Source organism: Mustela putorius, unplaced genomic scaffold (assembly GCF_011764305.1).
Source record: "Mustela putorius furo isolate JIRA1106 unplaced genomic scaffold, ASM1176430v1.1 tig00004041_pilon_pilon_pilon, whole genome shotgun sequence".
Classification (NCBI taxonomy): domain Eukaryota; kingdom Metazoa; phylum Chordata; class Mammalia; order Carnivora; family Mustelidae; genus Mustela; species Mustela putorius.
The window spans coordinates 1,467,731-1,493,354 of record NW_025422176.1 but is presented as its reverse complement, the minus strand read 5'-3'; the positions used below and the strand labels follow the sequence as shown (position 1 = coordinate 1,493,354).

At 52.3% G+C, this 25,624-nt stretch overlaps 2 protein-coding genes across 5 annotated transcripts; one reads left to right on the top strand and one right to left on the bottom strand.

Annotated features, from left to right (window-relative positions):
- On the top strand, positions 1-14,954 carry ERN2 (endoplasmic reticulum to nucleus signaling 2). Of its 4 annotated transcripts, XM_004778334.3 has the most exons (22): positions 2-175; positions 1,718-1,823; positions 2,165-2,198; positions 2,447-2,519; positions 3,474-3,546; positions 3,709-3,816; positions 4,043-4,144; positions 5,062-5,326; positions 7,063-7,141; positions 7,226-7,373; positions 7,485-7,606; positions 8,479-8,634; positions 8,899-9,064; positions 11,196-11,280; positions 11,428-11,617; positions 11,694-11,793; positions 11,886-12,088; positions 13,249-13,396; positions 13,496-13,623; positions 14,201-14,324; positions 14,406-14,473; positions 14,556-14,954. In XM_004778334.3, exons 1-22 carry the CDS (start codon positions 80-82, stop codon positions 14,760-14,762), a joined length of 2,781 nt encoding a protein of 926 aa, XP_004778391.1. In that variant the 5' UTR covers positions 2-79; the 3' UTR covers positions 14,763-14,954. The 4 variants fall into 4 exon arrangements, 3 of the variants coding, with proteins under 3 accessions (XP_012904335.1, XP_004778391.1, XP_012904336.1); XM_013048881.2 differs by lacking the exon at positions 2,165-2,198 and having other exon boundaries at positions 1-175; positions 1,696-1,823; XM_013048882.2 differs by lacking the exon at positions 2,165-2,198.
- Positions 14,909-24,951, bottom strand: PLK1 (polo like kinase 1). The gene is made up of 10 exons (XM_004778336.3): positions 24,395-24,951; positions 23,550-23,718; positions 22,684-22,828; positions 21,728-21,821; positions 20,190-20,409; positions 17,493-17,648; positions 16,286-16,363; positions 15,941-16,095; positions 15,647-15,829; positions 14,909-15,419 (listed from the first exon to the last, which is right to left on the bottom strand). Exons 1-10 carry the CDS (start codon positions 24,800-24,802, stop codon positions 15,213-15,215), a joined length of 1,815 nt encoding a protein of 604 aa, XP_004778393.1. The 5' UTR covers positions 24,803-24,951; the 3' UTR covers positions 14,909-15,212.
- Positions 24,952-25,624: the final 673 nt, after the last annotated feature.

Sequence of the window (25,624 nt, the reverse complement as noted above, 5' to 3'; positions counted from 1 at the left end):
AGTGGCCCAGCCCAGGGTGGAGTCTCCTCCTACCTAGGCAGGGTCCTTGCTGTCCCCTGGAGGCGCTGAGGGACCCGCCATGGTGAGTGCAGCTGGGGGCTGCGGCCCATGGCCCCCGCTCCGCCTCGGGCTCCTGCTCCAGCTCGTGGCGCTGCTCCGGTCTCCAGGGCCACAGGTGAGACATGGGGCGGCTGCAGGACCTCCAAGTTCTGGGCCTCGGACTGGGGGCAGGGGCAGCTGCTCAGCCATCGGGTTGAGGGTGGGGAGTGAGGCCACAGGAGGCGCCTTCCCCTCCTCCAGGTCCAGAGGGCCTCAAATCAGACCCTGGCCAGGAAAAGCCTCCTAGGTTTGAGGGCTTGCCAGGTGCCCCCACAAACACCCAGCTGGAGAGATGTGCCAGCGTGGAAAGGCACTGAACAGGTGCCCCCTTCTGCAGTGTGGGGGTGCAGGTGGAGAGAACAGCCTGGACTGGGTGGGGGGCCTCCTAAAAGTCCTGGGATCCCTGGTGGAGACACAGGGTCCACTTAAGTGTCCTCTGTCGAGAAATTCAGGTGGTTCGTGGCCAGTCTCCCTTATCCACACCTGGACCCTGGGTTCAGAACATCGGGGATAAATAACTAGGAGTTGTGGGGATCAGGTCCTGTCCTGCGAGCAGGTAAGAGTCCAGTTGTGCAGAAATGCAGGAAGAAGGCAAAGGCACCCAGAATAAACTCGACGTGTTCAGTCTGCAGTCCCCAGAATGGCAGACGGCATCGTGGTGGGTTCGCTGTTCACGCCAGACCCCTGCCCCGCATCCCGCTCTGGGTCCACCCGTGACTGCCGAGTAGGAATGCGAGACCAGGGTGGCCAGAGCAGGTGTTTCCAGAAAAAAATGAGAAAAACTAGAAAAGAGAAAAATTAGAAATCTTGATTTTAAAAAATGGAAATAGTTCCAATTGTAAAAATGGTTAGCTAATCAAAAACAAATGTGTAGGCATGAGGATGGTCAACCCACCTCAGCTGTGGGCAAGCTGTCTGCAGCTTCTTCTCAGACCAGAAAACAGGCTGCGAAAAGAGAGGGGCTAAGAGGCAGTTTTCCAGCTCACCACCAAAACCACTGGCGTAGCTCCAAACCTGAGGGTCCCGGAGCAGGATGTGGCTTTTGCAGGGGTGTGGCTGGGCCACCCGGATGTTAGGGTTCCTGCTGGGCACTCAGCCTCACCCTGTTTGCTCAAGGAGGGGCTAGAGCAGGTGAGTTAGCCCAGCAGGGGCCCGATGCAAGGGAGCTCCAGCCCTCCCTCCCTTGGCTGCCCCCAAGCCTTGGTCCAGAGGACCCCTAGGGCCTGGCACCAAAAGCAGCTGGATTGGTCTGGGGAGGCAGAAAGGGGTCATCCCAAGAGAGCCAGACAGTGTGGCAAATGAGTAGGGGACCAGGCCCTGTAATCAGAGACTTGGTGGTTCAAGTACCCGTTCTGTGTGGTCTTAGGCTCATTACCTACCCTGTATAAGTCTTAGTCTCTTACACAGTGCTGGGGACAAGAGCACTGGTCTTATTGGGAGGCTGTGAAGTCCTCTCATAAAGGCCCTCAGTCTTCTCTAGAAAACCAGAAAGCATTGAGTGGTGGGGAAGGGGAGGGACTTTAGAGAGCCCCCCAGCTCCCATCAAGGGGGGAGCCAGTCATGCTTCCTTCTTTGTCTGTCCCCTTCTGCGAGAAGGTGACTTTGTTTCCCACTTCAGGTCCAGACCCTCAGGCCAGAGAGCCTCCTGCTAGTGTCCACCCTGGACGGAAGCCTCCACGCACTGAGCAAGCAGACGGGGGACTTGAAGTGGACACTGAAGGATGGTGAGCAGGGGGCAATCCCCTTCCTTCCTTGGACCTGTGACGTAGAAGATAAGTTTCTGGGATCTAGAATCCAATAAGCCGGTGTCTGCAGGCAACTGGACCACTTCCCAGCTGTGTGGCCTTGGGAAAGACACTTCCCCTCTCTGAGCCTCCATGTCCTCACCCATAAAACAGGGCCAAGGGCGATGACCCTACAGAGCTCTTTGGGAGGATTAAATTACATGCAGACGGATGTTTGGCTCGGTGTCTGGCTCACACTTAAGCACACAATGAACAGGAGCTAGGCTTATCAGCGGGGAGTTGGAAGAGGTTACTCATGTTTCATGTCCCTGTGCCTGCAGATCCCGTCATCCAGGGGCCAATGTATGTCACCGAGTAAGTGAACCCGCGGTCTTTGAAGGAGAGGGGGTCTGGGAGATGCGGAAGCCACGGTTGTGTGGAGGGAGTTGGGTGGAGTGGGCATGGGGGTTATGTTGGAAGGAAGGGAAGAGTTTGGCTGTGGAGCTCTGTGGTGCCTCCCACAGGGTGGGCTCCTACTAGCTGGGAAGGTGGAAGGAACTGGGGTATCCATGAACCCAGGGGATGTGTGTCTAACTCTCCCCCTGTTCTCCTCTGCCCCACAGGACAGCCTTTCTCTCAGACCCAGCTGATGGCAGCCTGTACGTCTTGGGGACCCAGAAACAACAGGGATTAATGGTGTGTTTCCTACGGTGTTTGGGGTAGAGAGAGAGCCTGGGCTTCTGTTAGCTGGAGCACTGAGGGGGCTGCATGGTTGGTGTCTGAGGGTCCTGCAGGGGGCTCTCTGCAGAGGGCCTCCTGCAGAGGGCATTATGGGAAGGCTGTCCAGAGGCACCTGTTGAAAGGGGGTGGTGGGAGCAGCAGACTGTCAGGCCCCTGAGGGCATTACAGGGCTTCTTCAGAACGCTGGGGGCTTCAAGGGGGAAACTTCCATCAGTTAGCTTTTACCAAATAAATAGTCACCCTGAAACTCAATGGCTTAAAAATACCAGCCGTTGATTTAACTCACCATTTTGTGGGATCAGTTTTGGCTGGACTCCGCTGGGTGGTCTTGACTGAGCTTGCTCCGGCGTCTGTGGTCAGCTGGATGGCTGTCTTTCTGAAAGTTGGTTGGCGGTCGGCAGGCTTCTGAGAGGGACAGCTGGGCCAGGCATCGCTCATCTCATCAGGAGAGCTTGGGCTGTCCACGTGGTAGCAACAAGGGAACCAGAGAAAGGGCAAGGCCAGTGCACAAACCCGTGTCCAACTTTGCTTGTATCACCTTCGCTAACGTCTTGCCAGCCAAAGCAAGTCCTGTGGCCAAGTGCAGAGTCAAGCGGTGAAGAGATAGATTCCACTTGGTTATGGACATGGCTGACAGGTCACCTTACAAAGGGACATGCACACAGGGGAGAGAAGGCATTCGTCTTCCACAGCAGGACTCTGATGGGGGCTATCGAATAGCACTCTGGATTTGTCCCAGGGAATGGGGTGGAATGTTTGTTAGAACTTTATCCCATCGGAAGCGTGCTGTGTGACAACAGCCAAGTTACTGACACTCTCTGGGAAATGAAAATGATACTGATTGCCTCTAGTGAACAGGTTGTACGTGTTTTTCTGCTCTTTCTCTTTCCTGGAAATGTTCCTTCTCAGAGGCTGCCCTTCACCATCCCTGAGCTGGTTCACGCCTCCCCGTGTCGCAGCTCTGATGGCGTCTTCTACACGGGTAAGCATCTCTCCAGCCCGAGGGAGCATCTCTCCAGCCCGAGGGTCCAGGTCCAGGAGAGGACCTCGTTATGGGGAGTGGGGGACAGCTGGGTATAGGACAGCAGGTAGCACACCCTGTCCCAGGCCATCTTGAGGGCTGGGCCACTTTCCACCTCCATAGGCCGGAAGCAGGATGCCTGGTTTGTGGTGGACCCTGAGTCAGGAAAGACACAGATGACACTGACCACAGAGGGTCCCTCTACCCCACGCCTCTACATTGGCCGAACACGTGAGTCATGTCCCAGTGGTGCCTGGCATTTGCTTTCCAAGTTGAATCCTGCCCAGTCAGTCTGCAAACATTGCCCTGAGCTGAGGGGACAGCGGTGACCCAGACAGATTGTGATCCTTGCAGACTCTGGCCTCCAGGACGGGTGCACAATGACATTCCCTGGGGTGGGTGTGGGAGGGATATTGCACAGGCATCCGGTGGTCACCCTGCTTCTGGGCATTCGCAGAGTACACAGTCACCATGCACGACCACCGGACCCCGGCCCTGCGCTGGAACACGACCTACCGACGCTACTCGGCGCCCCCTATGGACAGCTTGCCTGGAAAATGTGAGTGCTGCCTTTCCCTGGCTCCAGCTTTTGAGCAAGTTCTCCGATTCAGGGAACACTTACCAAGCCTCACCACATTCTGAATGACACGCCCTTCGTGGACGACCCTAAGTGACCCCCCTCAACAGCCAGACCCTCCTTTACCCCGAGCCGGCTGTCTTTAACATCCTCACTCCATACTCCAAAGGAGCTAAGCCAGGTAACCCTGTGTGGCCCCTGTTGTCCTGAGTGACCCCAAGCAACCCACAAACACTCTGATGGGTCCTCACTGACCCTCAAAGTTGAACAACTCCCAAGAGATGACCCTAAGTGAACTCCCCCAAGATTAACCTCCCCCGGGTAATTCTGACCACCCCCTTGATATCATTACCATCCCATCCAATGGCCTGGGTGACCTTACAGGGGTCCCCAAGCCACCCTTTACCCCGACTTCATTTTGCACGGAACCCACACAAGTAACCATAACATACCCCAACTGACACCCCCAGGGCCCCTGACTCTTCCCCTTCTCACCCAACATGACTCCCAAGTGACCCACATGCCTCCAGACCACCTGATCATCTCCTGGGTGACCTCAATCAGACCATGGCTGACTACTCCACATTCTAAGTGACCTCTCTCAAGTGACCTGGACTGAGTCACACACCTAAGTCAGTTCTGGAGGACCCTGTCTGACCCCCATATCTTACATAGCTCCCCGGTTGACCCTGACTGATCCCCTGATGGATCAAGGTGACCCGATACACTCTGACTGAGCTTCCCATGTCCTTCTAACCCTCCAGGGGAACTCACCTGACCCCCACACATGTGGGTGCCCTCCTGATGGCATTCCGAGGAATTCCCCCCACCCCCCAAGATGCTCTGAGATGCCTCAGGTCAGAGCTCTTGCCCACACCTCCCTGGGGTCTTTCTTGCAGACATGAGCCACCTGGCATCCTGCGGGATGGGCCTCCTGCTCACTGTGGACCCAGGAAGCGGGGTGGTGCTGTGGACACAGGACTTGGGCATGCCAGTGATGGGAATCTACACCTGGCACCAGGACAGCCTGCGCCAGCTGCCCCACCTCACGTTGGCTCGGGACACCCTGCATTTCCTCGCCCTCCGCTGGGGCCACATCCGACTGCCTGCCTCAGGCCCTCGGGACACAGCTACTGACTTTTCCACCTCAGACACTCCACTCCTGTAGGTGCCCATCCCTGGGGACTGGGGAGGAGCCCCCTGGGCGGATTGGATGTTTAAGCATGACACACCTATACAGCTGAACCAGGAGCCAAAATATTTCAAACTGGTTATTTACAAAACTGATTGGCAAATAATCAGTGCCCAGTACCCCCCACAGTGTCCCCAGGACATTTGGGATCGCCTTCTATTTGCCAACTCTAGGGCAAAATTGGCCTACAGGGGGCCTCTGGGTCTCCACTCCAGTGAATGGATGGTGCTTGTTCTGTGTGGCAGGTGCTGTGCCTTAGTGACTGTTAAAGGCACTTTTCCCTTTCCCTACAGTACTGAATGCTTTAGAGTCCCCATCTTAGGGGACAAAGAGACAGGCTGGGAAAATAACGGATCATCCATTCATTCAGTACACAAATATTAATTGAGCACTTACTGTGTATTAGTTACCTGTCAGGCTCTGGAAGTACAATAATACAGCCTGTGTTCTTACCTACAGAGATCTTACAGTCTATTGTGGAAGATGGGTGTGTAAGAGGATAATCGTAATAGGTATGATAGAGAATGATAAAAGAGAAGTATAGATTTGCCATGGGAATGTATAGGAAGGTTACCTAAATTGAGACTGGGGGCAGGAGGCAGTCCTGGAAGGCTTCCTGGAAGAAAGGACATCTAAATTGAAACCTGAAGGATGAGTAGAAAGCGAGAGAGAGAGCGAGAGAGAGTGAAACCGAGCATGCACATGGCAGCCAGGGAACAGAAATTAAATAAGTCTGGAACATAGACCTGAGCATGGAATAAGGTCAGAGGGTGTTAAGCAGGGATCTTGTAGGATCATTGAAATGTTTGGACATTTTCTCCTAAGGCTAAGGAAAAGACATTGGATGGTTTTAAGCAAAAAAGTGATTAGATCATCTTTTCATTTTAGAAAGACAACTCTGGTTGCAGTGTGGAGAACATCATCGAGTGGTAGAGCAAGGAAGTGTCCATGCATAGAATACTGCATTAGTTCAGACATGAGATGAAGGCCCTTTGGAATAAGGTGGAAATGCTAGAAATGGAAATGAGTGGAAAGTAAGAGATATGAAAGGGGAAAAACAGTAAGAATTTGGTGATCAGGGAATTTGGCGGTTGTGGGCAAGGAATCAAGGTCTGTGAGCAAGTGCTCAGGTTTCTAGAAGCACATAAGTGCTGTCCTTTTCAGAAGTAGGGAGCTCTAGAGGAGGAAGGGGATGTAAGGAATGAAGTGCCAAGATACTTAGAAAACTGAGCTCTTGATAAAGGTCTGGGCTAGACACAGATTTAGAAATCGTGACTCTAGAGTTTGTATCTGTTAGCTTCTGCCACATAACAAAGTACTCCCAAAACCTAGAGCTTAAAAACAATGAACATTAGTTATTTTTCAAGATGCTGTGAGTCAGCTGGGTGGTTTTCTGATGTGGGAAATCTGGTGGCTTGGCTGAGTCTGGATAGTTTAAGATGACCTCTTTCAACTCTATCATAATTGGTGGAATATTTGGCCTAGGGTGTGTCAAATGAGGTCCTCTCGTGCCCCAGCAGGCTAGCTGAGCCCTTCTCAAGTCACTGCTTATGATATATTTGCTATTGTCTCATTCTCCAAAGCAAGTCACATGGGTAAGCCCAGAGTCAGTGTCGGAGAGTACAACACAAAGACACAGGTACAGTGGGAACTGAAACTACCCACCACCATCACTCATCCTTCTCCCCTTTCTCTTCCCCCTCACTAGGATGACACTGTACGTGGGGAAGGATGAAACTGGCTTCTATGTTTCTAAAGCACTGGTTCATACAGGGGTGGCCCTAGTGGTAAGAAGGGGTCTCTGAGGGGGCTGGAAAGAGGGGATGGGGTAGGAGAGGAGCTCCTTCATGACTCTCTATCTTCTGCCACAGCCTCGTGGACTGACCCTGGCCCCCATGGATGGCCCCACCACAGAAGAAGTGACACTCCAAGTCTCAGGAGAGCGGAAGGGCTCACCTAGCACTGCTGTCAGATATCCCTCAGGCAGTATCGCCCTTCCTAGCCAGTGGCTGCTCATCGGTGAGATTCTCCTGGCTCAAATTTTGAGTAGATGAAGGGCCTATGAGCCCTGCTTCTGAGCTGGAAGGCTGATGTCACCTTCAGCCAGCTGACCTTTGCTCTGCCCCTTAGGATACCATGAGCCACCCCCAGTCCTGCATACCACCATGCTGAGGGTGCATCCCACCCCACAGAGTGGGACTGCTGAGAACAGACTCTCAGAAGACACACAGGCCCCCACCCTCTTCCTGGAGGTCAGTGCTGGAAGGGCAGAGGACATGGTGGGGCTGGGGGGCTTGGCAGGTTGGGAGGGCAGCTATTGGACCTTTCCCTCAGGCTTCTAGGAGTACATCTGGGCGTGGGTCAACTGACATCACACAATCTCCTGGAAGAAAAACATACATATATGTTGTTATTGCCAGAAACCTATTAGAAGTATCAAAGGATATTGGTTATCTAAATTGTGAAATAAGGATCACAGTTCTAATTTCTCAGTGTATAAATTACAGAATATTTCTCAAGGAAATGTAAACAGAAAAACTACAAGACCATGCTCTACTGGGAGAGGGTTGGGCAAGAATCACTAGTGGTTCAGGGTTAGAACAGCCATGACCTGCTCCCTCTCCCTCTGCCCCTACCCCCACCCCACTCTCTTTCACTCTCAAATAAACAAATACATCTTTTAAAAAAAAAGAGAAGAAGGATGGAAGGAAAAACAACAACAACAACAACAAAAACAAACAAACAAACAAACAAACTTTTTGAAAAACCCTAGCCATGAGGTGGAGCAGTAATTCTCAAATCTGGTTGCTTGTTAGAGTAACTGGGAAGCCCACTCAGTCCCCACTGAACTGGAGATGGATATCTGAATTTTTTGGTGATTTCCCAAGAGTATCTGTGTTTTTTAGTGATGCCAAAGCTTCCTACCCCCAGTCGCCCCAGATGCTGGTCACCAGCTAGTTTTGGAAGACCATGCTCCTGGGACACCATGATGCTTCAGCACCATGGAGAGCTCCCAGACTCCTGCCCGGCATCATACTGGCTGATGGAGAAGGGTTAGGGTTTCTATAGTAGAAGGGTTAGGGTTTCCATAGTGTGCTAAGAGTGAAAGCTCCTTTGTCCTCAGCTCCTGAGCCTGAGCCGTGAGAAACCTTGGAACCTGGAGATGCATCCTGAAGAGAAAACCCCAGACTTGTATCCAGGGCTGGGACCCCAAGACCTGTTGGCAGCTAGCCTCACTGCTGTCCTCCTGGGAGGATGGATTATTTTCCTAATGAGGCAGGTAGGTCTATCACCCCTGACCTCAAATCCGTCTTAAGGTTTTCCTTGGGGGAACCCTGCCCCTCCTCTCCAAGACCACTCAGTAGCTCTCTCTCTCACCCAGCTCTGATTCTATCCCCTGTCTTTCTCCCAGCAGCTCCCTGGGCCTCTGCTACTATGTTCTGTATGTTCTTGGTCTGGTGCCAGGCTGTCTCAGGCACGACTGCTGGCCACCACCACAGCAGGACCTGACCACGGCTGAGTCCTCTTGTGCCCTGTATTTCAGCAGCAACAGCTGGTGGAGAAGGAGCAGCAGACCCTCTTGGCACCAGCAGACCATCCTCACATCTCACAGAATGCTCAGCCCCCACCATCAGGGGCCACCCCCCAGGGCCAGAAGAAGAGCCTTCCAAGCCCCTCAGAGCAAGCCCAGGCAGTCGAAGAACCAGAAGGTGAGCTTAAGTGAACAGGAAAGGGCAGAGTCAGGCACAGAGAAAAGATGGGGCAGATTTAGCTTCAAAGTTGTTTATTAGAAGTCACTATAGTACAGTGCTTAAGCCTGAGTAATAAGAGAGGATTTACAGCCTCCTAGAAGTTACAGCCTCCTAGAGTTAAGCACTCTAGAAATGTCTGCCATCATTCTTTGTTACCTTCAAGGACTCTCCAGCACAGACAGAACTGGGTATAGATCTAACTCCACTAGCTGTTCACTTTGACAGGTTGCCTTCCTCCTCTGAGCTTTGATTTTCTCATCTGTCAAATGGGAGTAACAACACCCACCTCACTGTATCACCTCATTATGAGAAGTTACCGGTATCATTATTATTAAATCAGTCTTAGGTGACGGTAATAATATTTGTGTTAGTTTAACATCATAGTTGGTGATGGTACCAGTAAATTACCTAAGTCTAATTTTTTTCCTTTGTTTCTCTCTTTAGGACTTTTTACTTTTAAACATTTCTCTTTTGTCAATTAGACCTTATAAATTAACTAGCCCTTTCAAGCTCCCCCTAGTATCTGAGGATGGCCCCAGGGGGCCTTTTCCATGCTCTTTTTGGTCAGCCAGGCTATTTCTCCTACTTCTTTGGCTCTGGGCTGGACTGGCCTTCAGTCCTTTGCATGAGCTGCTGCTGGCACCTCCTGGTCTCTGCTCAAACCACTGCCTCATGCTGTTGTCCCCTTAACTCAGGCTGAAGTCCGCCCCACTCTTGGCCTGATGCTTCAGTGCTGCTCCCCACATCCACTCTATTTACCCTGCCCCCGCATAGACAGAGCAGCTCCCCTTCCTGAGGGGCTGGCTCTTCTGCAGGTACCCACCGTACCTGCAAAGGTGCCTGAGCCCCAAGGGGTTGCAGCTCTTGTCATTTTACTGGCCCTGGGGGGGGGGTTCCCTTAATACTCACTCCCTGCACCCTGAAACACTCGTCTCCTGGGTCTTCAGACTCGAGTTGGATCTTTCCCCAGACAGGCCACACTCCATCTTTTCCCAAAATGGCTCTCGTCTAAGCACCCTATTGTTCTTCTTGAGATTGTGCTCCATTCGCCCCTCACCACCAGAGTCCGTCAGAGCCCAGCAACTCCGTCCCTGCCTTCTGAGCTTCCCATCTGTCTCCAGGCCCTGAGCGCAGCCACTCCTGAGGGTTCCGGGTACACAGATCTACGTTACTGCCTGTATCTTGAGGGATGAGAGTGAAGTTTTCCTAAAATAATCCAGAGCAATGCTAAGGAACAGCTCAGTACTTTTCTCACTGATCTTGGTGCAGATTCTCATTTGCTTTTCCTAGAGCTAGATGCAGAAACAGAAGTGGGCAGCCCTTCCAGAGTAGAGTGTTCTCGGGGCTACCACACTGTACAACTCTTGGGGCACAATATATGTTTATCTGTATGCATGATGTCCTTTGGAGCTGAGCAGGGCACAGCCTGGCCAGACATGCATGGGTCGTTGTGAGGGGTGTCTCACAAGCTACCCAAAGGGAAGAGCAATAACTGTCCAAGCCTATAGACCTCTGCCTGCCTGCACCAACCCCATCCTTCTTATTAGGAAACCACAGCATTCTGGGGGCTCCCTGGTCCCCTAGAACAAACTCTGGGACAGCTTTGCGTCCAAATGCCCATTGCTGCTCTGTCCTATCCTGGGGGGGTCAGTCTTTCCTGGAACTGCACTCACCCTCACCATACTGACAGTTGCCAAGCCCACCGTCCTATCTGAAGCCAATTCCTCAATGAAAAGGGTTTGTTATTAACTGGTGGAGGTGGAGAGAGTGGCAGAGGAATTAAAGAAAGAAATATGGGCAGAAAATGCCAGAAGAGGGAGAAGGATAAGGAAGATAATATAGCAGCCATCGTGCACACAGATGAGAGCAGCGTAATCTATCGTCACGCTGTGTGGGATCATCAACACGAGTCCCACTTTACAAATGAGAAAGCCGAGGGCACAGAGGTTAAGTCACTTCCCAAACACACACAAGCAAGCGGCAGCCCCAGGCTGGGCATGAAGGGTGGGAGACCAGAGAAAGGTGGAGGCGGTGGTGGGTCTGGACTGAGCGGCCGCCCCCTGAGACTGTGCCTCTCCTCTCCCCTCAGCTGAGCAGCTTACCGTGGTGGGCAAGATTTCCTTCAACCCCAAAGACGTACTGGGCCGGGGGGCAGGTGGGACGTTCGTTTTCCGGTGAGTAGGTAACCAGAAGCTGGGCTGGACATGTGACTCTCACAGCACTTTGGGGGTCCTTCGGCGGGGCCAGTCTTTCAGAGGCTCCCAGAGACGGGTACAGAAAGGAGCCTTTTCCTTCGACTCTTCCTTCTCTGAACTCCCCAGGGGCCAGCTGGAGGGGCGGGCAGTGGCTGTGAAGCGGCTGCTCCGGGAATGCTTTGGCCTGGTCCGGAGGGAGGTCCAGCTGCTGCAGGAATCGGACAGGCACCCCAATGTGCTCCGCTACTTTTGTACCGAGCGGGGACCCCAGTTCCACTACATTGCCCTAGAACTCTGCCGGGCCTCCTTGCAGGAGGTAAGCCAGAGCTCGCGGGCGGGGCGGTGGTGGCGGGGGTCCCAGGTTGCACAGTGGTGCTCTGTCCCCTCTTCAGTACGTGGAAAAACCAGAGCTGGAGCGCTGGGGCCTGACGCCCTTGATGGCGCTGCAGCAGCTGATGTCCGGCCTGGCACACCTGCATTCCCTACACATAGGTAGGCCCTGCCCCTGCCTCTGCTTCCACCCTGCCCTCCAGCCCTAGCCCTGCTTTTCCCCACAGCCCTGCTCAGCTCTGCTCTGCTCTTAGTGCACCGGGACCTGAAGCCGGCCAACGTCCTCATCGCTGGGCCTGATGGCCCTGATGGCACAGGCAGGGTGGTGCTCTCAGATTTCGGCCTCTGCAAGAAGCTGCCTGCTGGCCGTTATAGCTTCAGCCTCCGCTCGGGCATCCCCGGCACGGAAGGCTGGATGGCCCCCGAGCTCCTACAGCTCCTGCCCTCTGACAGTCCTGTGAGTCCTTCCCTGGCCCCATGCCTCTCCTGCTGTGGTCAAGCCTATTTCTTCATCTGTAAAGTGGCGTAGTTCATCCCTTCTTACCTAGAGCAGTGGCTCTTATCCAGGGACTATTTCACTGTCCAGAGGGCATTGGGCACTGTCTAGAGACACTCTTGGTTGTCACACCTGGCAGGGGAACCAGTCATCTGGTGGGTAGCGGCCTGGCATGCTGCTAGACATCCTACAATGCACAGGACAGTGCCCCATATTTTGTTGTAGGGAGGTGCAGTGTTGGAGCATCCGGCCCCAAATGTCAATAGTACGAGGGTTAAGGAATCCTGAGCTAGAAAAGGGTTTTCAGTCTGCATAGTGCTGCAGAATCATTGGCAACCTTAAGAGAGTTAGAAGCCCAGGCCCCACATCCAGTGATTCTGACCAGACTAGCCTGGAGCAAGTGATTCTAATAGGTAGCCAGGGGAAACCACTGGTGTCCAGGGTTTGGGGAGCACCAGAGGAACAAATATAGTTGAAGCCCAGAGAAGTGTCTGACCCCCAGAAGCCCCAGGATTATGGATTTCTGAGTTGTCAGTGTGTGGGTGGAAGATGAAATCGTGCACACAGATGAGAGCGCAGGAAAGGTCAGTCGCTTGGCAAAGCCACGTCTAAATCATGAGAAAGCAGGAAGTGGCCACCCGGAGACCCAAGGACTAAAGGATCTGATGTTATGAACTTGTACAGATTTTAATTAGTGGCCAGTATTTTAACTTTTGGGAAATTCCACATAACAATCTTGATTTTGGATCCTTTGGAAAAATCACAGCTCTGCATATGGGAGAGTCCCCTGGAGACCATAAGGTCTCACTGCCGCTTCATTCCCTCACACCCGGTCAGCCTCACTCGCTTCTGTTACCTGCTATGTAGGCCTGGAGGAATGCAGCTTGCACACGTGCACTAGCAGCTCAGGAGGGCAAAGATTTTGGACGAAAACCGTGGGCCCTTTCCAGTGGTGTAGAAGGCGGGAGGTCTCAGGTCGAGGAGATGGTGCTCAGGAAGCATCCTTGAGTTCTAGTCTGAACCAAAGCCTTGGCTAACATAACAGCTTGTGGGAGAATTGAATCTGGCAGGCTTCCCGGAAGCAGAGACTGCCTCCTCATGTTGGTCTCTCTGGCCCCCAGACAAGCGCAGTGGACATCTTCTCTGCAGGCTGTGTGTTCTACTACGTGCTTTCTGGTGGCAGCCACCCTTTTGGAGAGAGTCTTTATCGCCAGGCCAACATCCTTGCAGGGACTCCCAGCCTGACTCACCTGGAGGAAGAGGCACATGGTGAGGGGGGATGGGGCCTGGCAGGGAATGGAGGAAGCAGGGCATGGGGCTGGGCGGGCCTGAAGCCATCCCCCCCCGACTCTCCATTTGCCCCTACAGACAAGGTGGTTGCCAGGAACCTGGTGGAGGCCATGCTGAGCCCCCTGCCCCAGGCCCGCCCCTTGGCTCACCAGGTGCTAGCCCACCCCTTCTTCTGGAGCAGAGCCAAGCAGCTCCAGTTCTTCCAGGTCAGAGGGAAGTCTTGGGGATGGCCCCAAGTTTGGGTACTGAGTGATAAAGAGAAATCCAGAGTGGCTGGGAAGAGACTTGTCTGCCTGTTCCAGAAAGCCCAGCTCCTTCTATGAACCAAACTTGGGCCTAGGCACCTATACGATGCCATGCCGGCCCTCCACGGTCTGCTCACAACCAGACTTCCCAGCCCCAGGCTCCACCCCACACCCCTACCTACCCCCAACCCCCCAGCCCCCCATAACACATGCGCCATGCCATTCAACCCTAGTTGTCACCCATGCTACAATGGTACCCAGATAGCCCATCCCACTTGTGTGACCTTGAGCAAGGGACTTGGTGCCTCTGAGCCTGCTTGCTCATCTGTAAAATGAGGACAAGAGTACCTACCTCACTGGTTGATGAAGACCTAGCAGGTAACATGGAGACAAGGCACTGGGAAGCTGTACTCGAGGGGCAACAATCCTTTCCTAAATCAAGAAGCTTTTGCCGTTTTGCTCCCCCAAGCCATAGTACACTCCTGGGCCTTGGCCTCTGAAACTGGTCATAAGGCTCAAGAGCTCTGTTGGATCCTAGGACGTCAGCGACTGGCTGGAGAAGGAGTCTGAGCGAGGGCCCCTGGTGGCGGCGCTGGAGGCGGGGGGCTCCGCGGTGGTCCGGGGCGACTGGCACAAGCACATCTCTGTGCCGCTCCAGACAGGTAGAGGCCGGCCTTGGGCTGGGGCTGCCAGAGGAAGGGGAATCCAGTAGGGGCAGCCTTGCCAGAGTTTCCTGCCCACAGATCTGAGACGGTTCCGGACATATAAGGGGACGTCAGTGCGAGACCTGCTCCGTGCTCTGAGGAACAAGGTGTGCTCTAGGGTCTGCGTGGGGCCTGGGTCACAGGGCATCCTGGTCATGGCTAAGCAGGGCCCTCTCGCCATTCCTCCAGAAGCACCACTACAGGGAGCTCCCGGCGGAGGTCCGGCAGGCACTCGGCCATGTCCCCGACAGCTTCGTCCAGTACTTCACGGCCCGCTTCCCACGGCTGCTGCTCCACACGTATGGTGCCATGAGGAGCTGTGCCTCCGAGAGCCTCTTCCTGCCCTACTACCCACCGGCCTCAAGCGCCGGGAAGTCATGCCCAGCCGGGAGGTGAGGCCGCCAGACCAGGAGTGGGGTCCATGGCTGAGGCCAGCCTTGGTGGCAAAAAAAACCTGGTAGAGTCTTGGCAGCCCAGGGCTTCTGGAGCAAAGTCGTGTCCAGAGCCCAGAAACCAGGCACTCTCAGGGATTACAGAAGAAATAGAAGATTCACATGTGTTTAATATATATAAAGCAAGGAAAGGACAGTCCCAGATTCAAGAGCAGTATTCTGTACAATGCATATGGTGGGGCTGAGGGGCAAGGGGAAGAGGCCATAGAACCCACACCCGAACATGTACAAAAATAACTTACACGACGACCCCCCACCAGCAAGGATGATGGAGCTCTCCCCAGCCCCCAGGGCTGGGGGGCATATTCTAGAAAACGGCACGAGGGGAGCTAACCAGTGCAAGCCAAGGTGCTGTGGGGGTGAGAAGGGGTGCCAGTCTGGAGGGGAGGAAGTCCTACGAGGAGGCCTTGAGACGGTTGGCGGCCGAGCGGGAGCTCAGCAGCTTGTCCACCATGGTGCGGGCATAGCGGAGCCGGCTGGCCAGCTCCTTGGAGCAGCCGTATTCCTCCAGCAGGCTCAGGCGGTATGTGCGGAAGTCCCGCCTCTCGTCGATGTAGGTCACGGCTGCCATCAGTGGGCACAGGATGAGTTTGGTATGGTCCTAGGAGGGGAGACAGAGTTACCAGTGGCCTGAAGGCCCCAGCTGCTAGTACAGGCCAGGGAGTAGAGGGGAGACATTCCCACTGACGAGGGGTCCCTGCCCCCACTCCTGCTCTTCCTATTGCCTGATGCCAAGCACAGGTCCCACACCTCCCACTTCCCACCCTACTCTGGGGGCCTGTGGACAGGTACAGGTACCTCACCCCGACCCTCCCCACCCCGCTTCACCTGGAAGAAGTTGATCTGCACACAGCCATTGCTGAGGTGCAGGATGATGGCACTGCGGGTGCGAAACCAGGTGCGCAGGTAGGGTAGCCGGGCGAGCTCATCGCCTTCCCGGGGCGTGATGTTGGCCCCCGCCTTCAGCAAGTGTTCACTCATGTAGTTCCGGAAATACTTCAGGAGGGTGATCTGGTTGGAAAAGGAGGGAGGGAGGCCAGAGTTAGAGCCTAACCGCCCTGCACGTGCCTCCCTCTCGGCCGCCCCAGACCACGCGGCCACCAGCCACCGGCTGGCGCTCACCTTCTTCATCAGGGAGTTGGGATGTGAGCTCACGGTGAGGTAGGACTCAGTGCCATCGCGCTCTATGTACTGCAGGCTGTCACCGTCATTGTAGAGGATCAGGCGTGTCGAGTCATTGAAGAGCACCCCCACGCTGTTGTCACATAGCTGGTACCCTGGTGGGTGGAGGGAGACCTCAGGAAGGGGGAGAAGGGAGCGGGGCGGGGCACTAGTGAGAGGCCTGGGATGGAGACAGGAGACTGCTGACAGCAGAGGATCAAGGAGCCAAAAAAGGCAAGAACCTAGAACAGCTCAAAGGGGCACCTGGCTATACCCGAGCCACCACCCATTCTGGAAGCAACCTACCGAGGCCGTACTTGTCCGAATAGTCCACCCACTTGCTGACCCAGAAGATGGGGATGCAGGCAGGATCCTCAGCCTCCTCTGTGACAGAAACAGACAGATGGTTGGTCAGCACCCACATCTTCCCCTCCATCCCACTTATGTGGCCCATGCCAGGGAAGACTGCTGGGCATCCCACCCAGGCTCTTTCAAGAGTCCTAGGGCCCCAGAGAAGAGCCAAGCAGGGCCTGTGCCACCACCAAGCCCTGGCAATCAGCAGGACAGAAAAGTTCCAGTTTCATTCATTCATTCATTCCGTCCATCCATGCATCAAAGGCCTACCCTGTGCCAGGCACTGTCACAGGTGCAGTGAGCAATGGCATAAAACCCAGCCTTCAAGGAACTTACATTCTTGTTATAGGGACAGAGGCTGATCAACAAAAATATGGACAAAATAAGTTATTTCTATCATGACGAGAGTCAGTGGCTAATGGATTATCTAATGGATTATTTGGTTCTGAGTTATTAAGAAATTATCGGAATATATACAATTCCAAATACATCCAAATGTTATGTTCGGGGAGCCTGCGTGTCTGTTCGTTATGTGTCTGACTTCGGCTCAGGTCATGATCTCAGGTTCACGGGGTCAAGCCCTGTGTAGGGCTCAGTGGGGAGCCTGCTTCTCCCTCTCCCCCTGCTTGTGCTCTCTCAAATAAATAAAATCTTTTTTAAAAAACTGTTGTGTTTAGTGCATGTGATAATCCCTTATTTAAATACAAGGGAGTAAGAAGTGCTCAGAGTTGGGGGCCAGGGAAATGCTCATGGAGGGGACACTGGGGCAGACATCTGAAGGAGTCAAGTATGAGCCTTGCATATATGTGGAAGGAGTACATTCCAGAAGAAGGGAACAGTATGAGCAAGAGCCCTGAGTCTCTTGAAGACTAAGCAGAAATCCCCCGGACAGCTGAAGGAGCATGTACAGATGTATAAGATACCACATGGAGGTGCTGGAAGATGGGGCACTTGCAGAGGTAGAACACATGAATCAGAAAAAGATAGGCAGGGCCTCAAGTGTCAGGCTAACCCATTTGGATTTTAATCTATAGAAAAGCGGGGAACTAACAGTATTATGACGGGGCCTGGACAAGCCCCAGACACTCTGCGGCGGCGACTTCCCCGCCCTCTCCAGGTGCACAGGCAACCCCATCCCCAGGCCCCTACCATGCCCTACCTTGCCTCACCAGCCCCCGCTCTGAGGGCTTGGATGCATTGACGCTGTGTAGCTGCTGTAGCATATCGCCCAGGTGGCAGTCAACCACTTCATTGGTCTCCCGGACTCCTGGCTCCTCTTTTTCCCGGGGCCGCTCAGGCATGGGGTTCTCCGTGCCTGTGAAGAAGACGATGCATAGTCATTAGCTGGGCACAAAGGCAGCAGGTGGGAGGGGAAAGGGACCCTCTGCCATAGCAGGTACTCTCTCCAGAGAAAAATTATTATTAGCTGCCATTGCTTTGGGTCAACTGAGTCAGTGCTGGGTTACAGAGCAGCGGCTGCCACACTCATGTGACAGGAGCCTGGTACTCATACCTCTAGGGCCAAGTCAAGCCCTTAAGGAAGGTTTCATGGTCACACACACCAAAGAGCTTCAGATGCTCTGGCCTCTGCCCCCATACTGGGCCCTCCAGGATACCACCAGTCATTCTGGGAGACGGTGTGAAGGCATCACCAGCTTGGAGCTGCCCAGCCAAAAATTAAAACCCAGGAAAACAGGAGGGCTTGGTTAATCGTATACAGCTCATCAACAAAATGGATTAAGCAGGCATTTGTTGAAAACATGAGAGTTGTTCTTCCACCCCCAAGTTTTATACAAACGCCCAAAGAGTCTGAAAAGATACACTTTCAGGTTTTTTTATTGGTTATATTTCGGTTAGAAAAGCCCAGATTTTTTTATTGTCTTTATACTCTAATGTTTCTTTCTCCACCAACATGTTAGTTCTCTTTGTAGAATACGGAATTTGTCTTATAATATTTTTAAGATCGGAGTTTTCAATTTAGAAATACTATGCTGTGGTAAGAACTGAATTGTGAAATAATAATATATTTGGGACTTGCTTTAAAAACCCTAGCAAAGGAGGGCGACTATATGGCTATCAGCTAAGCATCTGCCTTTGGCTCTGGTGTTGATCTCAGGGTCCTGGGATGGAGCCCTGCATCGGGCTCTCTGCTCAGCAGGGGAGTCTGCCTCCCCGCTTCTCTCTGCCTGCCTCTCTGCCTACTTGTGATCTCTGTCGGCCAAATAAATGAATAAATAAATAAATATTTTTAAAAATAAAATAACAATATTTTATACATTACAGGCCAAAGAATAAATCCATGAGTACATGTTGATACAAGTAACGGAATAAATACTTGAGAGAGAAGCGACAGCTCTTTCTTAGAGAATTCCGATAAATTAACTTAGAAGGAGTGGGGAAGAGAGAGGAATCTCCACTAGAATAACACATTAGCAACTGCCTTAGTGAGATCTAAGGGGATCCACCGAGATCCACCAAGGATACAAGAGTTTGAGGAGAAACAAGATTGTCTCAAAATAGGGGTGCCTGGGTGGCTCAGTGGGTTAAGCCGCTGCCTTCGGCTCAGATCATGATCTCAGGGTCCTGGGATCGAGTCCCGCATCGGGCTCTCTGCTTAGCAGGGAGCCTGCTTCCTCCTCTCTCTCTCTTTGCCTGCCTCTCTGCCTACTTGTGATCTCTATCAAAAAAAAAAAAAAAAAAAAAAAAAGATTGTCTCAGAATAGCACAAGCAAGGTATTTGATTAGTTACAAAGGGAAAAATTGGAACTCTGAATCAGACCCCACTTTAACCAACAGCTCAAGATTAATATTACCAATAAAAAGAAATGGCAAAAATAAAGAAAAAAGGAATCCTTAACGGTTTAATTACAAAAAAACCCAAAAAACAAAAAACCCAAAAAACCAAAAACCGAAACAGTATTATATTACAACAGAAACAAATGAATTTATATGTTAAATTGGTGCTATATACACACAGAGGAAAAAAAGTATTTCAAATAACCTTTTTAAAAGCACTAAATACCCTTAGTGAAATATTCTAAAGACAAATGGACTTGAACAAGTTAAAACATCACTTGAAAAGAAAAATAGTAAGAGGAACTAGTTTACAGATGTTGAAAAATATATGCATGTTAGTATAAGGAAACAAGATTGTCAGTTGAAATACAAGAATAAAATCAAAGAAATAAAAATCTTAATATTGTATTTGAACTGGACACTCATAAATTACAAAAAGTAGTAACTCCACAATAGACAAAACAAGACTCAGTGTTAAGTTTCTTGAACTTGCTGTGTCATGTGCTACGATTATGTGAAAGAATCTTTGTTTTTAGAAAAAATACACTGAAGTATTAAGTGGTCAAGGGCAGGACATATACAACTTACTTTTAAGTGGTTAGGGAAAAAACTGGGTGTATATACACACAAATGCACATACACACTTATATAATTTATATATATATGCTAAAGAGAGAAAGGTAAAGTTTAGAAAAATATTAATTGGTGGAGAAAAGGGAGCTTTTGTCTATTCTTCCACCTTTACATAATCTGACTGTTGAATGTGGTGGGGGGGTCCACTGCATTGTGCCCTACATATATATTTGAAATTTTCCATATTTATTTTCAATGAGCCATCATTGTGTGATGTTAGGAATTTTTTAAATGCTAAGAGTTTGTCAGGTGTGGCATTCAGTCCACTTGCCTTTTTCTAGGGGACAGGTCTGATCCAGCCATGGTTAAAGTCTGTCTTTCCCCCCTAGGGCCCACCCAGGGGCGGGTCCTACACACGCCTGGGCTCTGGGGGCCACCTACCCACACAGCTAACGCCTAGGCTCTCTCTGGGGGCCTACTGTTTTACCTTTATTGAGGACTGTAAGAGGTTTCCGGCTGTTGGGGTCCAAACTGCTGGGAGCAATAGAAAACCGGGGTGCAATTGTGAGACAGGTGATGGGGAGTCGGGCAGGGATGTAGCCGGAAGTAAAGAACTCGTCATTGAGCAGCTCATGAATGGTGGGGCGGGCAGTAGGATCTGTCTGAAGCATCTTCTGGATGAGGGAGGCGGCCACAGGGTTGACATGCTAGAGCAGAGAGGGAGCGCCGTGAGTGGGACATAATGGGGAACCCGAGTGCAGTGCTGTCATAGGCACCACAGCCCCTGGCTCACATACACCATGTTCAATGGCCATAAATCTGCCATGTTTCCCAAAATGGCTTTACTGAGTTGACAAATGTCAATCTAAGCTGTGAGAATGATCACTTCTCTTTTTTTGAGCCTCAAGAGTCATCGGATTTCCCTTGAATTTATTCCAGAGCAACTTAACTTGTTCACCACTAGGGTAGCACTTGAGAACATAGGTTGTGGGGTCTTAAAGACTTGATTAGCTCTCAGTACTCTCCCTAGTACTGCCCCTGACAGCAGCTATGGCAAGTAACCCGACGTGCTCAGGACTTTGTGTCTTCATCTGGAAAGTAAGGACATAGCAACAAGCCTAGAGTCCTACTAGGATTCGATGGTGGATAACCCAGCACAGGTCAAAGGCATAGTAACAGCCTAGCACTAGCTTACACTTACTATGTGCCAGGATAGTGTTCCAAGCTGTCATGTGTATTAACTTGCTTACCCTTCACAAAAACACCTAAAGGGGCAGAGGTCTCTATTACCATCTCTTTTTTGCAGAGAAAGAAATGGAGCACAGAGGGGTTAAATGCCTTTCTAAGAATATGTATGTAAAAAGTGGTGAAGTCAGCACCCACTCCAAACCCTCGAGGGTCTGTCCATCTGAGAGTTAAATGACTCTTTGTGAGAGATTTTTGTCTGTCCTTATGCAGACGGGGCCCTTGACTTCATAGGATTCAATGCTACCAAACTGGAAAGCAGCCACGTGTCAGGTTTCTGCACAAACAGGCTATTCCTTTCAATGCACTGACGCCGGTGGTTGTGAAAATGCACATCACTTTGGATTTGGGGTGGTTCAGGATTCTCTAAGTGCTTACTGTATACAAGGTACCCTGTGAGTCGCTCCCTTCAGGCCACTCGCCCAGTTATCTGGCTACTACGTGGCAGAGCCCAGTTAAATCAAGGTCCATTCCCTGAGGTTAAGCAGCACTTCTGTGTCTGCCTCCCGTTCCCTCCCCATTTTTTTTTTCTCTTTCCACATCTTTTGGATTATCTACCCAACCTCTGAGAATCTATAAACTCTCTCCCCTTAGAAAAAATGCTTCTGTGCACACATGTCAAGCTCTGTATGTTTTAGTCAGAGCTCTGTGGCTATCCTAGGGGTAGGGGTGACCTAGCTCTGTCCCCGGGATATGGCTCGGCTCAATAAACAGCTTTTGAGGGGAAAACCCCCCAAAACAAAATATATTTAAACTTTAAAAAAAAAGTGTTTTAGTCACCTTGGGAATACTGTAGTCATTCTTCTTGATCCGGAGGTAGGTCTCTTTGAGGCAAGAGGTCTCAAAAGGTGGTTTGCCCACTAACAATGTATACCTGTAAGCACAAGGGGGCGGATTTGGCTCAAGGCTCCCAACCAAAACCTACCTGCCGGAGGAATCATCTCAGGGTGGGCATCTGGAAACTCTGACTTTGGGGTCCTTGATGGTAGTCATCAAGTCCACAGGAGCCAGGGCATGGGTGGGGCTGAGCCCTCAGAAGAAGACAGGTGACAGCAGGTGACAGCCAGTAGTGACTTTCCAGCTGGAGCCTGTAGGAATCCAGGGCCCCAGAGGCTGCAGGCCAGTATAAAACAGGTCCCAGTGTGCAGGCTACCTGCCCTTATAGAGACAGCCCCACCTGGATGGCTCTGCACTCAAGGCATGACCTTTTCATTTGAAAAACTCTACTGCAAAGATCTGGAAGCCACTGCTACAACTCACTTTTAGTTCTCCAGTACCTCGACCAATAACAACAACAAAAGAGAACACTCAAAAAGGCCCAACCCTCTGCCCACCACCCACCTGCTTTAGGAGGCCTTGATCAAGACTTTATTGTGCATGGAAATCACCTAGGGATTTTGGTAAAATCCAGATTCTGAGCCAGTCAGTAGCCTGCGTCCTGAGATTCTGCATTTCTAACAAGTTTCTGGGCAATGCTGCTGCTCTGTGGACCACACTTTGAGCAGCAAGGGCCTAGAGCAGGTTTGTGGAGGTCCCCCCAGCCCCACAGCCCAGGCCACTGCAAGAATCCCACAGGATACACCAGTGACAAGAAAAGATATGGAAATCAGGCTTTGTTTTTGGGCAATCTGTTCTCTGGAGAAGCCTTTCCATAGGCAGAAAGGTCCGAAGGATAAAGTCAGTCAGGTAAGATGTCCAAAAGGGCCAGGTGGATCTGAACACAACTCCCAACTTACATGATACACCCAATGGACCACACGTCCACCTCGAAACTGTGCCCTTTCTTGCTCAGCACCTCAGGAGCTATGTAATTGGGAGTCCCGCACAAGGTCTTCTTGCGTTCCCCGTCATATTCCACTTTGGTTGCCAGTCCAAAATCCCCTGGGACAGAGGGAGGAAGAGGGGGTATTCAGTTGCTAGCCTGTCCTCTGCCAATGCAGAAAGCTGGTACAGGTGTGACTGTCAAGAACCAGGGTCATTTGATCCCTCCGGTTCCTACTCCTCATAGGCAGCAAAGCTTGTCCTGGATTCTTCCCACCATGCTGGCCCAGGGCAGTGCCCCTCCGTGGCCCTCCCCTTAGAAAGGAGGGCCACATTTCTAAAAGGGAACAGATGAAATGGCACTACTCAAATGCCCTCAAGGAATCAAGCAAGTAAAGGTCAGCACTGCTATTTGGCAAGTTTGTGAGTTAAGAGCAGGGAGAGTAGGGGGCTGTGGCAAATCTGAGGGAGCCTAAGGTGAACAGCAGCTTTTTAGCCCAGCAAAGAGTTGCGTGGGGGGATATAGTCTCAGAACTGCAGGGGCTTCCAGTTGTTTAAAGGGAGTTCCAAATCTTAATTTTTATAACAAGCATCCCAATTTATGTCAATGGAAACGAATTCAAATTCTTTTAAAAAGTACTGTGTAGGAGCACTAAAAAAATGCATCTGCAGGATACAGGCTTGGGCTCGGTTTTAAATTTCTGTGCTAAAGAGAGGATTCTAGAGGCCATCAACAGCCCAGAATTCTTCCTCCCTCCTTTGTCTCCTTCCTATTTCCTCTCCCAGCCTCCTCATTTCGGCTTCTGGGGGTGTCAAGCACCCCTGCAGGCCCAGCACTCACCTATTTTCACCTCCAGATCCTCATTCAGGAAAAGGTTGCCCAGCTTGAGGTCCCGGTGAATAACCCGGTTTCGGTGCAGGTACTGGCAGCCAAGGACAATCTGCCGAAGGTAGTAGCGGGCTTCCGGCTCGGTCAGTGCTTTCCTCCGTTTGTGCAGCTCCAGGAGAGACTGAGCGGGGGAAGGAGAGGAGTAATGGGGAGCCGGTACCAAGGCACAGAGGGAAGGGCTTGTCATTAAAGCAGCCCAGAAGACCCCCCACCCTCCAGGAGAGCTAGGAGCTGTTTTCTCCCTAAGAATGGCCCCTACCGCTCATAGCACCCCTTCTCCCACTAGCTGCCTCCCAACCCTCCTACCTGGAGCACCTCTTTCGGCCGCGCTCCCCTCCCGGAAGCTCGGAGGCCACAGTATCTCTCTCTAAGCCTTTGTGCCGCAGGAGATCCCTCTCCAGCCGCCTCTCTTTCCGGAAGCTCCGAAGCCAGCTCCAACCACCCTCTCCCCGACCCAACCCTACCCCGGAAGCTCCCGACTCGCAGCACCCCTTCCCCGGGACTCCTCCCTTAGCAACTCCGGAAGCCCCTGCGTCCAGTACCAGGATTCTCCTCCTACTCGCGCCTCCCCCGCTCCGCTCAACACCTAGGGTCCAGGAGCCTCCTTCTCCACCAGCAACAGTTCTCAGGCACCACTTAACCGGAACCCCCTCCCCTAGCGTCTCCCAAGTGCCAAGCACCCTCTCCCCTCTGCTCAAGACCTTTACAACCCCTCGCTCGAGGTTCCCAGCACCTCTTCTCCAGCAGCTCCAAGCTCCCGGAGCCCCCAGCCCTGGCTCCGAGGCAGCGACACTCACCCTCCGGCGGCAGAGCTCCAACACCACGAATACGAAGTCATTGTCTTCGAAAAAGCCGTGGAAGCCTACGATGTGCTGGTGGGCGAGGCTGCGGTGAATGGATATCTCCATGGACATCTTCTCCTTCTGGTGCGGCTTGAGCAGCAGAGACTTAGGCACGATCTTGCCCGCGAACACCTCCTTAGTGTCAGCGTCCGAGATTTCGAAGCACTTAGCAAAGCCTCCCTTCCCCAGAAAGCGTCCCCGCAGGTAGCGCCGCCGGCTGCGCGGGTCCACTAGGACCTCCGGGATCTCTTTGGCCGGCGGAGCAGCAGCCGGGGCCCCGGGAGCTGCACCTCCGGGACCCCCGGCTTTCCCTGGGTCCGCTGGTGCCCGCGCCAGCTTCCCTGCAGTTGCCGCCGCACTCATGTTCCCGGAGTTGCTCCACGGACCTAGCAGGGTCTGGGTAGAGGCTTGGCACCGCTTCGCTCCTCCTCGAATTCAAACGCGGCGCCGGGAACGTTACAAGAGCCTGCGCGCCACTGATTGGCCGCGGGGATTTAAAATCCAAACCCGCCCGCCGCGCGGCACGATGGGAGCGCTCTACACCGCGACCTCCTTTAAACCCGTACCCTGCCCGGGTGGCTTGGGGAGAGAAGCTTGATTGACAGGGACTCGTGCACAGCCGACACGTGGGAAGCCTGGGAAACCGTACCCAGCGTGCGGATGCCGAGACCGGCCGGAGGAGATCAGGGAGTTCAGAGTTTCTTCCTTTCTCCGCGGCCGGGAAAGGTCCTGCAGTTCCCATGTACCTCCTCCAGGAAGCTTTTCCCAATACCTTCCTCCACCCCCACCCCCACCCCGCCTTCTAGACTATAAACTCTTGAGAACAGAGATCTGTCAGGGCACCCGAAGGCAGCTGCCTTCGAGACAGCTGAGCTGTCCTCAGCAATGTTCCGAGACACCCCAATAAGCTAAAATCCAAGTAAAAACACGGAGCTTGCCAGGCTGATGCACTTTCGTGGCACGGTCCCTACCTCCAGAGTACCAGCTGCTCCTAAGTCCCTCCAGAATATAGAGCAACTCCACTCAAGCATATATAGTTCAGGGACCACCAGCATTACCATCACCTGGGAACTTGTTAGAAAGAAAATTTCAGGCCTTACCGCGGACCTCCTGACTCAGGAGTCTGCCTTTAAATGTGACTGCCAGGTGATTCCCACACATTCTGATGTTCCAGAGGCAACAGCA